Below are 13,360 nucleotides of genomic sequence, written 5' to 3' on the forward strand. Positions count from 1 at the left end.
TGAATTTTACAAACTGTTTCCTGAACTGTCCTCGGTAGTTGAAACCTTTGGCTCTTGGTTAACACTTGCTCACTGATATCCTGTGTAAGTCCTAACTGTATATGACAACCAAACATTCTTATTTAGTTTCTTTTGCTTCAGGTGGATGGAAAACTACACCTTCAACAGCTTTACCCTTCAGCTGGAGGGGTTAAACATCTCGAAGGATTCTATTTACCCTGTCTTTTTCTTATTGTCTTTGTTTTACCTGTTTCTTATACTAGTCAACGTAGGCATTGTGGTACTGGTTTTTACTGACAAAAGCCTCCACCAGCCTATGTATCTCCTGTTTTGCAACCTGCCAGTCAATGACATACTTGGAAATTCTATCTGGGTGCCACGTTTGCTCCTGGATTTGTTGCGGCCTCCCTCTGAGCGGCTTATCAGTTATTATGAGTGTGTTGTCCAGGCTTTCATTACACACATGTTTGGCACCACCTCCCATACTGCACTCATGATTATGGCCTTTGACAGATATGTGGCCATCTGTAAACCCCTGCGCTATGCTGCTATAATGACCAACAAAATGGTGATCAAGCTGACCGTTTCTGCCTGGGGAGTGGCCTTTGTGTTGGTCGGAATTCTGCTTGGTCTGACAGTACGACTGAAACGATGCAGGACCCTGATCTCAAATTCCCACTGTGACAACGCGTCACTGTTTAAGCTCTCGTGTGAGGATGTGTTCATTAATAATGTGTATGGTCTCACTTTCACTGTGGTCCTGTACACAGCTTCTATAGGCAGCATTGTTCTTACCTACACTAAAATAACAGTAGTGTGTCTTAACAATAAAAACAGGTCTTTGAACAGTAAAGCTTTAAAGACCTGCAGCACTCATCTCTTTGTATATCTGATTATGTCCGTATGTGGACTGCTCATTGTTTTCCTGCATCGATTCCCTCAGTACTCAGACTACAGAAAACTATCCACTATCGTGGGCCATATTATCCCTGGCAGCCTCAATCCCATTATTTATGGTGTGCAGTCCCAAGAAATAAAAAGATTAATGTCAAAATTGTTGCATTCTACTAAAATGTTTGCATAATGTAAATGCAGATGGATTTTAAAAACATACAGTCATTAAAAATGTTCTTGTCTTTGCTGTTTTCTTCAAACAACTGAAGTGGACATGGGTCAGATACTGTCTGTAGCAATATGTTGCTAATAAATTCCTGAGCTTTTTTCTAAAGATTTCTGCAACCCTTCAACTTTGTCACTATTAAAGCTTTGAACAGTTACATGTAATAATTTTTAGCTTTATTCCTCTTGTCGATGGAGGTCTCCTGTAGCACCTAAAGGTAAAGCCAAGAGTGAAACACGTAAAAACTCTCCACAAGGCAAATGCAAACACAAGTGTTTGTTGTATACAATCTGTAAATCTATCGTCTATCTTACAAAGAACATCACATGTACCATACACACCATCACAATTTTTAAGCGTCATAGCTCGAATGAGTTTTGAGTTTTTTGTTGTTGATGCAGTGGAGGTGAATAGAATTAATAGAGGTTTTGCAATAAGTATTTTCAGAAATAGTGTCCTGGCTAATTATTATCATCTGCTGTTCATACTGTTATCAGTAGAACCTTTAGAAATTACTTAAGCTGAAACAGAAACTTTAATGTAACTGGGAACACACTTTTTGGAATCTCTGGACTAAAGCAGCACAATATGGAATATTATATGGATGAGTTTATGAGAAACCTTTAAGAAGTTGCAGCGATGCACCAAGGCAAATTTGTTATTAATTACTTGTTTTTTTCTTATGTCTCTGTGCCTTTAAATGCACAGAAGGAAGAAATTAGTGCTGTGTTTCAGAGAGGTTAGTCCAGTAGGGGTTGGTCAATATGCCTAAACCCAAAGAGCAGGTCATGGCGCCTGAGAGGTTGCAAGCAGCCACTGCTTCCCAGTCAGGTCTCAGTAGTCATGTGACTAGTTCTTTTGTTTAATAAAGACTCACTTTTAAACAGACAGTTTTACAAAGCCAAACATATCATCCTTACAGGAGCTAAACACACAAAGTCCGTCAAAATACTTTTAAAAGGCTGCATTCCAATTCTGGATTTTTTTATAAGCAGTTTTGGAAAACTGTATCTTTAGGGGCTGCGTCCTTCTAAGGCTGTCTAAGTGTTAAGTTGTGTGATGTTTGATAGCTATGCTACATTAATCCAGTTTCCCTCCGGCTCTCTGTGAAGCTGCTTACAGCGGAGCTGCAGATTTGACACTGCTGTCACGTTGTCATTTCATGCTTTTAATTTCAAAATGTACTTTAAGGTCCATATATAATTATTTCATTGAGTAATGCTTCTGTTGCTTTTCAATCCACAATGGATCTTTAACTGGACGCTAGCTGTTTTATATCTTGATCAACTGTAAAGTTGGAAAAAAGCAAAGGTCAACCACAATGAGCTGTTACAAATATTGACAAAGTCTATGTTGAGACAAAGTTGACAGCAACAGTTGCCGGGTTACTGTTGAGCAATGAATCTGACGGTGGAGAACCAGCGGAGTCAGTCATCTTATAAAAGCTGTGCGTCAGCCCCCCACTGGTCTGACTGGTGAAGGTTCATGTCAGCGCAGGTAAACCACACACATTCATACCCACTGTGACACTACTTTTCAATGCTCAATAAATGGCTCGATGTGTCTGCTATGTGCTGAGAAGTACAACTGAAAACACGAAAAGGAAAATAGAATAATAGTCAGTTGTTGAAAAAGGAAACGTTTAGAAATGCAAATGAAAATCATGAAAAAATTCATGGAGCAATGAAAAAAACAGAATAGTCTGAAAATTCAAAATCAGCAGTATATTTGTCTGATTCAATCACTGATATGATATTTTGCCAAAGTGAAGCTGGATGGTTTGATACTGACTGAAACTGACCTTAGACATTAAGGTAGTTAATGGTTTATTGTAATCAATTTCTCCATATGTAATGAAAGTATTGTGTCAGGGAAACAGGTTTAATCTGACTGATTATTAAGGATAAGTAGTGGAATAAGGAGACATTTAAACATTTCAGTTTATTATGAGGACTTACATCTTTTCTCCTTTTATATCCCTTTTTTATGTCTTTGGGATTGAATAGTTGGTCGGACAAAACAATTGAAGAATTTACAATATTTACAAGAATTTACAGTGATAAAGTTGACTTACCAACACAAACAGTTACACAAACCTTTTTGACCACGATGGAGAGTTTTGCCATTTTACATTTCTCAGCCTTTTTTGTCTATGTGGGCGAAACTCACTGGTTGTTGATTTGTGTTAAGTTCTTCTTCAACCAAATCGCATCCAGTCACATGAAGCAGATTTTTTTAATTACTCACTTAATAATATAAAACAGTATTTTTTAAATGTTGTTGCTAAAATTTGATGTTACAGTGAAATAATATTTAAAAATGGATTTTATAGTGAATGCACTGAATTTACACATTTTTACAAAGGTAATGCAACTGTTAAATATTGGTTTTGATCCTTTTTAAAGCTCTGTTTGGCTGAAATCTAAGTACTGATAAAAACCAATTTATCTATTTATTATGTACATTAAGGCTTTGCCGTATAAGAATTTTGTAACCATGCAGATCCTCCAACAGATGGATTTTTACATCGTCTCTACAGTATTTTTTTTTTACCACTTGGAGTTAAAAATCAATAATTGCATTAAATAAGTTACATAAATGGCATTTGAACAAACAAGTTATTATTTTATTTAGTTTGTTATGTCTGAAAAGGTTTAAAAATTTGAGTTAAAAAAAAAACTTTAAGTAATTTTCCAACTGCATACAAATCACAAAATTGAAGGGAAACTCTTGCATGAATGCAAGATATTTAGCAGTTACTTTTTTGGCGGTTTGTAATCTTCTCTCCGAGGGCTGCAGTCATTTATCCTTAATTAATGTTAATGACACATTGACCTTTACTTAACCTTCTCTCCAGGGTCTTCCCTACTTCAGTATGGAGAATGAAACTGTGAACCTGGATTTTCTACAGCTGGAGGGGTTAAAGGTCAGCACTGGGTCATCCATGCCTGCCTTTGTACTTCTCCTCCTCATCTACACCTTCATCATGGTGTCCAACACCTGCCTAGTGGTCCTGATCACAATGGACAGGAGCCTCCATGAGCCCATGTATCTACTGTTCTGCAATATGAGCATCAACGATGTTTTCGGGGCCACTGCCATCATCCCTCGTTTGCTGAGTGATGTTTTTACTCCATCGATCCAGAGGCACATTCATTTTTATGAGTGTGCCTTTCAGGCTTTCTGTGCTCACTTCTTTGCAGGCACTTGTCATACAGTGCTCATGATCATGGCCTTTGATCGCTACATGGCCATCTGCCACCCGCTGCAATATGCCAGCATCATGACCAAAAAGATGGTGGTGACTCTGTCAGTATCAGCCTGGGGGGTGTCATTCGTTTTAATTGCGATTCTCGTGAGCCTCAGCCTTCGCTTGTCGCGGTGCAGGTGCATTGTAGACAACCCGTTCTGCGACAATGCTTCGTTATTTAAGTTGTCCTGTGAAAATGTTCTTATCAACCACATCTACGGACTTGGGACGGCCATGGCCACCATGGCCTGCTCCTTCTGCAGCATAATGCTCACCTATCTGAGGATCGCAGTGGTGTGTTTGAGTGCAAAGAACCAGACTCTGAACACTAAAGCTCTACAGACCTGCGCCACACACCTGGCCGTCTACATCATCCTACTTTTTTCAGGTGCCATCATCATCATACTCCATCGCTTCCCTGATTTATCAGACCACAGGAAGTTGGCATCCATCTTGTTCCATGTGGTTCCCCCTTCCATGAATGTTGTGATCTACGGACTGCAAATCAAAGCTGTCAGACAGAAAGTTTTTGTCATGTTGAGGGGGAAGAAATGACTGCGCCAATATGATGCAACCATGGTCTGCTCAAATACAAATGAAAGGTCCAGTTATGTAACTAAAATATCTGCTGGCTACACTTGGGTTCTAGTGGCTGGTATTGGTTTTACATCAGGTTCCAATTTCAGAGAAGACCCAGGTTCACTAAAAGCCGGTAAATTCCTCAAGTGCTTCTACAGAGCCACAGAAGTCCTGAATTTTGACACATTTTATTTATTTTTTGTGCTGCCCATGTTGTTACTTTTACTTTTTTACATAAAAATATTGGGGGTTTGGGACGTAATAAACATTATTGAATACTGTGGAATGTGTCCCCTCAGTACACATTATGATTACAGCCTAAGTGGCTGTAGAGCTAAGAGAGATCTGAACACTATCACATCTTAGCTCCTACAGATCTGACGATTGGTCTCAGTTCTCATCAACAACAGCATCTTAAAGTTGCAGTTATGGTTGAAATGGTCATTGGACATTGAAAGTAGTCATTGGGTTATGTTCAGTCATTCACGTAAAGTTACGTGTGAACTTCACAGATGTATTTAGAAGAATGAATAGTTTATATTGTGCAGGGTGATTCGAGGGGACGACCAGGGGCCCTTGGCCACTATTGTCTTTGATTTAATCGGTATCAGCTAAAAAAAGTGATTCAATTTAGATTCTTTCTTTACTAATGTTCATAAATACGTCTAAAAGGGTTAATGTTATTTTCTATTCATTTATAAATATCACAGATCAGCACAGTGAGGACAATTCTCACACATAAGATAATGGATAGATAAACAGATGGATTTTGGCTTTTGGCTCATTCTGTATTATAGCTAGAGTCATTTTACTTTGTCATCAACAATGAGTTTAAATCAGGCCTCACATGTATTTCCCTGTAATCAGAGGTGTCCTCAGATCTGGCTCGAACAAACCAACAATTTTCAGTTAAAGTAAAAATGTTTTAATTTGAGAGTGAGTGGAACATATTTCGCAACCATTGGAGACAGCACTGACAGGACAGCATGAACCTGCAGTCTGCATCCTGATTATTTGTGATCATGGATCATGAGCACTCTGCCAGATGCCACATGAACTCAGTATTTTCTGTTTTCACTCCACTGACTCATCTTACCCAGGACCCTGCCCCCTTTTTCCGGTCCTGCCCCCTTTCTCCGGTCTGGCGAGTTCATTCCACCTGACTAAGCTCCACCTTCTGCTCACCTGTGTCGAGTCATATATTACGGCCACATTCTTTACTCTGCCAGCTCTATAATCTACCTCTCCAACCCTTTGTTGTCTTACCTCCCTGTGTTTTGGACTGTTGTTAATAAAATCGGATTCTTATGTGCTTTTCCTCTTTGGATCAGTTATGTTTTTGGCAGCTTGATTCTGACCACAAGCCTCGTCTGTCCCTGTCTGTTTATTATGCTGAAGCTGTCATTAAAGGACACTGTACCCTCAAGTCCTGTATTCAACTCCTCTTCATGACATAAAAACTTCTAATTTATGATATATGATAAACATTTTGTGAGAATGATTATATTTCACATACTGTACATTTCAATTAATGTTCTTATAAATATTAAACATCATAACTCATCATGACATCAACATAATAAATTAATGAAAAAGGGAGAAAGGTTTGTAGAAATGCATTTATACCTATTTTGGAAAAGTACAAGCACAGTTTCTTCAGACATGCAGAAGAGTAGAAATATAAAGAAGTACCACAAGTTAGTACACGAGTAGATAATTGTCACACAGTTTATCCTGCTGCCTGAGTCATCACTTTTAAACAGCAAAGATATGAAATATGACTCATACTGACATCTAGTAAAACAACAATGTTAAAATTTAACATCAGTTTATTCATTCATAAGGAAGAAAAGGGTTCTGTTGATCCACAAAAAACATCATTAACTAGTGTTTTTTCTAAAACCTGAATTTAAATGAAAGCTCCAAAGTGCATCTAAAGAGACTTCTCTGCCCATGAGAAGGCTCCAAAACTCACAAATCAAACAGATGTCTGAAATCTTGGACTATATTACAGTTTATTTTTCATAAAAATAAAAATATTGCAACCTGTGTAGGTGCCTCCCCTGTTGTGTCCATTTAGCAGAGTGGCAGGTTTTCTCTTGCAGTCAGGACGCTGTTAGCATCCTTTGTGGTTGAAAAGGCAGTAGACCCAAACCTCCTCAGAGTCCTTCTGACGGAGTCCTGCAGCTCCTTGTTCCTCAGACTGTAGATTATTGGGTTCAGGAAAGGAATGAGAATGGAGTACAGCACAGCTACGCTGATACGAACCTGAAGCCAAAACAAAAATGTGCTTTATTCTGTCTGTTGTCCAAAACACTTCGATCAAACTTTCAGATTTCGTCCGATCCCCAAACGAAAACCTACATCCATATCTTTTTAAGTGACTGACAAATGTTTTTTTAATTCTGTGCACTTTATCTGTTTTGTGGTTGAGAGGTTAAAAATCAAAATCATGAAATTCCATTTAATTTTCTTTAGATATGAATTGCCAGTTTAAATCCAAGATATACGATGCAGTCACAAGTAACAGGTCATTATCAGTGTGATAGTCTTTGGAGGTTTGATAGTTAAATATTAGTGCCAATATATTTTATGTGATTCAGTGTAAATCAGTGAGAAATTGTTCAAGTCATAAGCATCTCACAGGAGAAATTCAATTTAACTTACTGGGGGCTCACAGGATAAAAAGCATATAATCTCAGGGCCGTGTCCTTTGGGAAATTTGAGTTCTCGCATACACACATCCAGGTAAAGTCCAGAGAATTTCAGGATTCCAGTGGATGTGTGAAAGAGGCTATACTAAATGATGAGGCAAAAACTAATATTAAAGCAAGATGATTTGATCCTCGTACCTCAGGTGAAAAGTTTCCCACCCTGTAGGAAATGTAAACAAAGGAAGCCGAGGTGTAAGAGATGGTGACCACAGTCAGATGGGCAGCACACGTCCCAAAGGCCTTGAACCGTTGAGTGACACCCATCCTGGATATTGATATGCCAATCAGAACATAAGAGGCGAGGATGAGGACTCCTGTAGTCAGCAGTGACACCAGAGCTGAGAAAAGTGACACAAGGTTGTCTATGGAGGTGTCAGCACATGCCAGCCGCCTTACAGATGCTGGATCACACCAGGCATGTCGCACCACATTCGGCCCACAGTAAGGCTCCTGCCAGGTGATAATGGCTGCTGGCAATGTGCAGAGGGTGCTGAAGCCCCAGGCTCCTGCAATAAGGAGAAATTGCATATGGCGGGTCATGATGACGGTGTAACGTAGAGGGTTGCAGATGGCCACGTAGCGGTCGAATGCCATAACAGTCAGGATGGCATCGCCAGTAGCACCTAGCTGAATAAAGAAAAACATCTGGAGGAAGCAACCTGGCACTGAGATGGTTGTCATGTCTGACAGGAAGCTGGATAACATCTTAGGGATTGTGTTGGCGGTGTAGATGATTTCTACCAAGGACAAGTTGGACAGGAAGAAATACATGGGAGAGCTGAGCTTCGGATCAGTCAATGCCTGCATGAGAAATAGAGCGGTAGTGATTACAAGACTTATAATCTCATCTTAGACCAAAGTGATAATCGAGAAGTAAACAGATACTCGGCTTTGATTTGTACCACAAAGATGATCATGCTATTTCCTCCCAGGATGATGATGTAACCCAGCAGCAGGATGACAAAAAGGAAGAGTTGTCTTTTGCCAAGGCTGGTGAGGCCCTGGATGATGAAGAAGGTAACAGCATCAGCCTCCTTAGTGTTGTTAACAAAACTGGATCTGTGACTGCTCGACAAGGAAGGATCTGAATCTGGAAATAAAGAGGGATCAGTATTAAGTCCCAGTCAGGACAATAAAAAACAGACAGTAGTTGGTGTTATCACGAATAATTCAATAAGTGTGTGGTACATTTAATTTTGTTATTGTCAAGACCCAAGAGTGCAAAGCCAAGGTTTGCCCTTAGCTGCCATTCCTTAGTCATAAACAACTGATTTCTGGACTTTAGTAGTTAGGTTCTTCTCTCTTAACTCTTTTTTAGTTTGATTAGTGATCAGTTTGAGGGGTCTTACACTGTGGTGTCTAAACACAGAGTGAGTAGGTACCACTATGTTGTCTCTGTGCTGTCACTTCATCGGACAACTCAGTGTAGGAAACAACAACTCACAGGACTTTTCCTCACATCATCCAACATTTTTACATACAGTCCTGTATTGGAACAACCCTCAAGGTGCCAAGTATACTGCTTCTATTGCCTCTCCACAGGACCCCGTGTGAGCACTTTCCTCTTCTTCATCTAAACAACATCTATGGATTTAATCATCTGCTCAGAAAACATTGCCCACAGTCAAACCTATCACACCACTGTCCATCTCGCTTCACTGCTCCACTTCTCTCAAATCCCTAAATCAAAGGCACCTCAAAGAAAGGCCACCTGAAAAATTTTTGAAGGGTCTGTAGATTCAGTTTCATGTTGTATTCCGGCAGTGGCACCAGGTTAAAACATAAATTATTGCATTTCTTGCTGATTTGAAAGATTTACCTAACAGGGCAAATAACATGAATAAACTGTGTCAAATATTTCGTCTTAATTGAAGTAGAAGAATGTTCTATAAAGTACACAATTACAGTATATGTACATAAAACATTGCATTTAAAACAGCATTGACTTTGATGATGACTGTAACATAAAGGTCCAAGTCTAGTTCAGACGTATCCACAAATTCTAAAAAAGGTACAAATTGTGGCAAAGAAAAGTTATAGTTACTTTTGAATCGAAATACAAATGTTAAAAGCAGCTCAGAGATAATGCAGCCATTAAAAAATGGTTGGGTTGGAATTTAGTTACAAGGAAATAATTACTGTTGTTGTGATGCAACATGTAGAGAAAAGACTCCATAAAATAACATTTCTGTAGTAACAGTTAGCAATTAGTTGAAGTGCCACCTTTCCTGCTTTCAGAAATCTGTATAGCACATGAAAATGGGAAGTTTGATCACATCATTAAAACAGTACAGCAAAGAATGTAAAGCAAAGAAACACTCACAGACCTTTGGGACTTTCAAGTGAAACATGAAACGGCAAAAGCTCCATTTGTCCTCAGCAGGCAGAGGAAGAGAAGAAGAGGTGAGTGGTTACAGACTGAGTCTCTGTCAACAGAAACCAAGTTAAGAATAACTTCATCTGTGCACAAGCTCAGTTTGTGAGCAGAAATAGTAAGATAACTTTTAGTTTAGCCTCTAAGGTTTTACATACATTAGATCAGTGTTTAAAGTTACCTGAATATAGGAATGAGACTCTGCACTGCTCAGTCAGGTTTTCCTTTTCAAGAACAATCACAGTTTACACTGATTATGATCAAGACCAATGTTAATTACACAAGCTTACATCAGATATTTTCATCAAAAAGTCAAGTATACACAGGATAGTGAAGAAATACCAAAGGGACCAATTTTAGGACCTTTGTGACTATAAACAAGTTCTGTAAAGAAACAAAACAAATGTAATTGTCCTTGTTGCCACAGCAATGACCACTTGCGTCAGAATGACCTCCTCATTAAAGATAACCTGTAATTTCTATCATTGCTTATCTCTAATTGCATTTGTGTGTTTGTGTGTATGAGTGAGGTATTTTACAGAGGTCGCTGGAGTATTGTACTATTTGGAGTTTAGGAACATCATGAATGACAGAGTTCATAGACAATGTGTTTATCAAAATGCGTGTTTGACTGCATGTTTAAAATAGGTTGAAAAAGACAAAAAGGTTAGATAATTTCCTTTCACAAGGTAAAGGATACAATGGGCTGAGCATCAGCTTGGAATACAGTCTCCCAGTTCAAATCCCAGTCAATGCTGCCCACTTAGCTGACCTATCCAGGGTGGACCCTGCCTCCTGCCAGATGACAGCTGGGATAGGCTCCAGCCCCCCTGTGACCCAAATAGGATAAGCAGTGACAGATAATGGATGAATAAAAAAATACTAAACACTGACAGTTTTCATTCCAGATCTTTGGAACTGAAATGCACAACAAATGTCAGATCCAATACGCCACAGAAGTTTTGGGATTCTTTTCTGTTGAGAAACTGGACCTTTTTGGGCCTTTGAGTCAGAGGTATGACTAGAGGAAGAAGCATTAAGCATATACTGAAAAGAACCCCCTGCCCTGAATTATGCTGGTGACTCAATGCTTGGTGCTGTGTTGCTTTCCTTTGTCACTGGAAACCTGCAAAACCTGCAGCATTAGGAAGGCAAATGAACTCAGGACTTCAAAGGAGATACTGTCAGGCCATATGTGAGGAAGCTGAAGTTTGGGTATCAATGGACCTTCCTACAGGGAAGTGACCCTAAGGAGACCTCAAATTCCACCAAGGCTTAGTTACAGCCGAAATACTGGAAGATACTGGAATCGCTGTAACACTCATCAGATTTGAACCCCATGGAAAATCTCTGGTTGATTTAAAGGAGGTGGTTGCAGCACAAAACCCAAGAATATAAATGACCCATGAGGAATGAGCTGAGATTCCTCGTGAACACTGCGAGAAGCTGGTGTCTGCATATCTCATCATGTTATAACTGTAAAAGGGCCCTTTACTAAGTACTGATTGATGACCCTTGACCTCATGAAAGGGTTGAATAATTTGGAAAGAGCAGTAGTTATTAAAAGGTGCATTTTGAGTTGACATTGTTGGAACAACTTGTAACATAAGTTGTGTGAAGGTTTTGTAATTGTTCCTGTTTGATAAAACCATCCTGTTTAATTGCAAACTGCGGAAATTCTGCAGATTTTGCCCCCTAATGGGTGACTGAATCATTCTGAGTGTCACTTTATGTCCTGAAGATGTATTAATGGCATGTGTGCTTTACTAAAATAAAACCATAAACCAAACAGTAGCTAGGCTCTATATCTTTATCATCCAAGTAGATTTGACAAAATGAATAACACACAAGTAAGTTTTACTTTACGTCTTCTGAACATTTATGCACTTGGAACTAGAATCAACCTGATTTAGTAATAACAGTAGTAAAAGTAATAAAATACGCTTCTGAAATAATGTTTAAGTTATAAATACATAAAATAAATCAATAAAATCAACACAGATTAATTTAATCATAAAAAACGATTATTATATGTTATTTTGCAAGACATAAGATGAAAACATCAGAATTACAGATTAAAATGATGGGTAAATGTTCTAAACTGGAATTTGTTTGCCAAAGCCTTTTGTATTTCCTGGGACTGCAGTCCATAGATGACAGGGTTGAGGCTGCCGGGAACAACGTGAAAAATAATGGCTGAAATCTTTCTGTAGTCGGAGTATTGGGGGAAGCGATGGAGGATGACAAAGACCAACCCACTCATGTGCATGATCAGATAGAGAGACAGGTGAGTGCTGCAGGTTTTTAAGGCCTTACTGTTCATAGACTTGCTTTTATTGGCCAGACAGGCGGCAGTTATTTTCGAGTAAGTGAGGATTATACTGCCCATGGAGGCTGAGAGCAGAACCGCAGTGAAAGTGAGACCATAGACATTATTAATATTCACATCCTCACATGAGAGCTTAAACAGGGAGGCATTGTCACAGTAAGGGTTTGTGATCAGAGTCCTGCATCGGCTCAGTCGTAGAGTCAAACTGAGCAGAATGGCCACCAAAACAAAGGACGACACCCAGGCTGAAACAGTCAGTTCGATCACCATTTTCCCAGTCATTATGGTGGTGTACTGCAGTGGGTTGCAGATGGCCACATATCTGTCAAAGGCCATAATCATGAGAACAGTGTGTGAAGCTGTGCTGAACATGTGTGTGGTGAAAGCCTGAACCACACACTCATAGTAGTGAATGAGACGCTGTGAAGGAGGCACCAGAATATCTGCGAGCAGACGAGGAATCAGGAGAGAGTTTCCCATCACATCATTGATGGACAGGTTACAGAAGAGTAGATACATGGGCTGGTGGAGGCTTCTCTCTGTCCATATTAAGACCACGATGCCCAAGTTGGCAATTAAGATAAACACATAGGTCAGAAGGAAAGAGATAAAGATGGGATACTTGTTAGTATCAGTAACTGTTAACCCCTCCAGCTGAAGTATCAAGCTGTTGTAGGTATAGTTTTCCATCTCAGCTTGTCTGAAATTAAAACAGGAAACAGGAGAAGAAATTAATAACATACATGGTCACCAAACAGAAATGGAAACAAACTGCTACAGGACACAAAAAAGCTCCTAGATAATGAGACGCTTTTAGGTTTCTATTAAAGTACAACTGCAAAAAAAAAAAAAAGGAAAAAAATCATGTTGCTTTCATTTTATGTCAAAATATGACCTAAAAGAGCATAAACTGCATCATAAATCACTGCAACTTTAATTCTCAAATAAATCAAATCAAATCAAATCAAATTCTCATCATTAATATTATTGTATG

General features: G+C 39.1%; 4 protein-coding genes across 4 annotated transcripts; 2 read left to right on the forward strand and 2 right to left on the reverse strand.

Annotated features, from left to right (window-relative positions):
- The first annotated feature begins 133 nt into the window (after nucleotides 1-133).
- Nucleotides 134-1,106, forward strand: LOC137108304 (olfactory receptor 8G17-like). Its single transcript, XM_067492715.1, has one exon. The coding sequence runs from the start codon at nucleotides 146-148 to the stop codon at nucleotides 1,082-1,084; it is 939 nt and encodes a 312-aa protein (XP_067348816.1). The 5' UTR covers nucleotides 134-145; the 3' UTR covers nucleotides 1,085-1,106.
- Nucleotides 1,107-3,991: 2,885 nt separating this feature from the next.
- Nucleotides 3,992-4,925, forward strand: LOC137108305 (olfactory receptor 4E1-like). Its single transcript, XM_067492716.1, has one exon. It carries the CDS (start codon nucleotides 3,996-3,998, stop codon nucleotides 4,923-4,925), a length of 930 nt encoding a protein of 309 aa, XP_067348817.1. The 5' UTR covers nucleotides 3,992-3,995.
- A 2,100-nt stretch (nucleotides 4,926-7,025) lies between these two features.
- Nucleotides 7,026-10,033, reverse strand: LOC137108226 (olfactory receptor 6N1-like). Its single transcript, XM_067492588.1, has 4 exons — nucleotides 9,991-10,033; nucleotides 8,566-8,753; nucleotides 7,802-8,464; nucleotides 7,026-7,217 (listed from the first exon to the last, which is right to left on the reverse strand). The coding sequence occupies exons 1-4, from the start codon at nucleotides 10,031-10,033 to the stop codon at nucleotides 7,026-7,028; spliced, it is 1,086 nt and encodes a 361-aa protein (XP_067348689.1).
- A 1,088-nt stretch (nucleotides 10,034-11,121) lies between these two features.
- Nucleotides 11,122-13,056, reverse strand: LOC137108228 (olfactory receptor 8U1-like). Its single transcript, XM_067492589.1, has 2 exons — nucleotides 12,140-13,056; nucleotides 11,122-11,218 (listed from the first exon to the last, which is right to left on the reverse strand). Exons 1-2 carry the CDS (start codon nucleotides 13,054-13,056, stop codon nucleotides 11,122-11,124), a joined length of 1,014 nt encoding a protein of 337 aa, XP_067348690.1.
- Between the last annotated feature and the right edge of the window lie 304 nt (nucleotides 13,057-13,360).

The sequence above is a fragment of the Channa argus genome, chromosome 22 (assembly GCF_033026475.1).
Source record: "Channa argus isolate prfri chromosome 22, Channa argus male v1.0, whole genome shotgun sequence".
Lineage (NCBI taxonomy): Eukaryota > Metazoa > Chordata > Actinopteri > Anabantiformes > Channidae > Channa > Channa argus.

What these genes read in the sequence shown, in the direction of transcription:
- LOC137108304 (XM_067492715.1), top strand. Translation starts at nt 146, where the DNA reads ATGGAAAACTACACCTTCAACAGCTTTACCCTTCAGCTGGAGGGGTTA.
- LOC137108226 (XM_067492588.1), bottom strand. Translation starts at nt 10,033, where the DNA reads ATGGAGCTTTTGCCGTTTCATGTTTCACTTGAAAGTCCCAAAG. An exon ending in ATAGCATGATCATCTTTGTG is followed by an intron (nt 8,465 to 8,565) that starts GTACAAATCAAA and finishes TTTCTCATGCAG; the next exon opens with GCATTGACTGATCCGAAGCT. An exon ending in TGGGAAACTTTTCACCTGAG is followed by an intron (nt 7,218 to 7,801) that starts GTACGAGGATCA and finishes TTTTGGCTTCAG; the next exon opens with GTTCGTATCAGCGTAGCTGT.
- LOC137108305 (XM_067492716.1), top strand. Translation starts at nt 3,996, where the DNA reads ATGGAGAATGAAACTGTGAACCTGGATTTTCTACAGCTGGAGGGGTTA.
- LOC137108228 (XM_067492589.1), bottom strand. Translation starts at nt 13,056, where the DNA reads ATGGAAAACTATACCTACAACAGCTTGATACTTCAGCTGGAGGGGTTA. An exon ending in GCTTTGGCAAACAAATTCCA is followed by an intron (nt 11,219 to 12,139) that starts GTTTAGAACATT and finishes ATGGCCTGACAG; the next exon opens with TATCTCCTTTGAAGTCCTGA.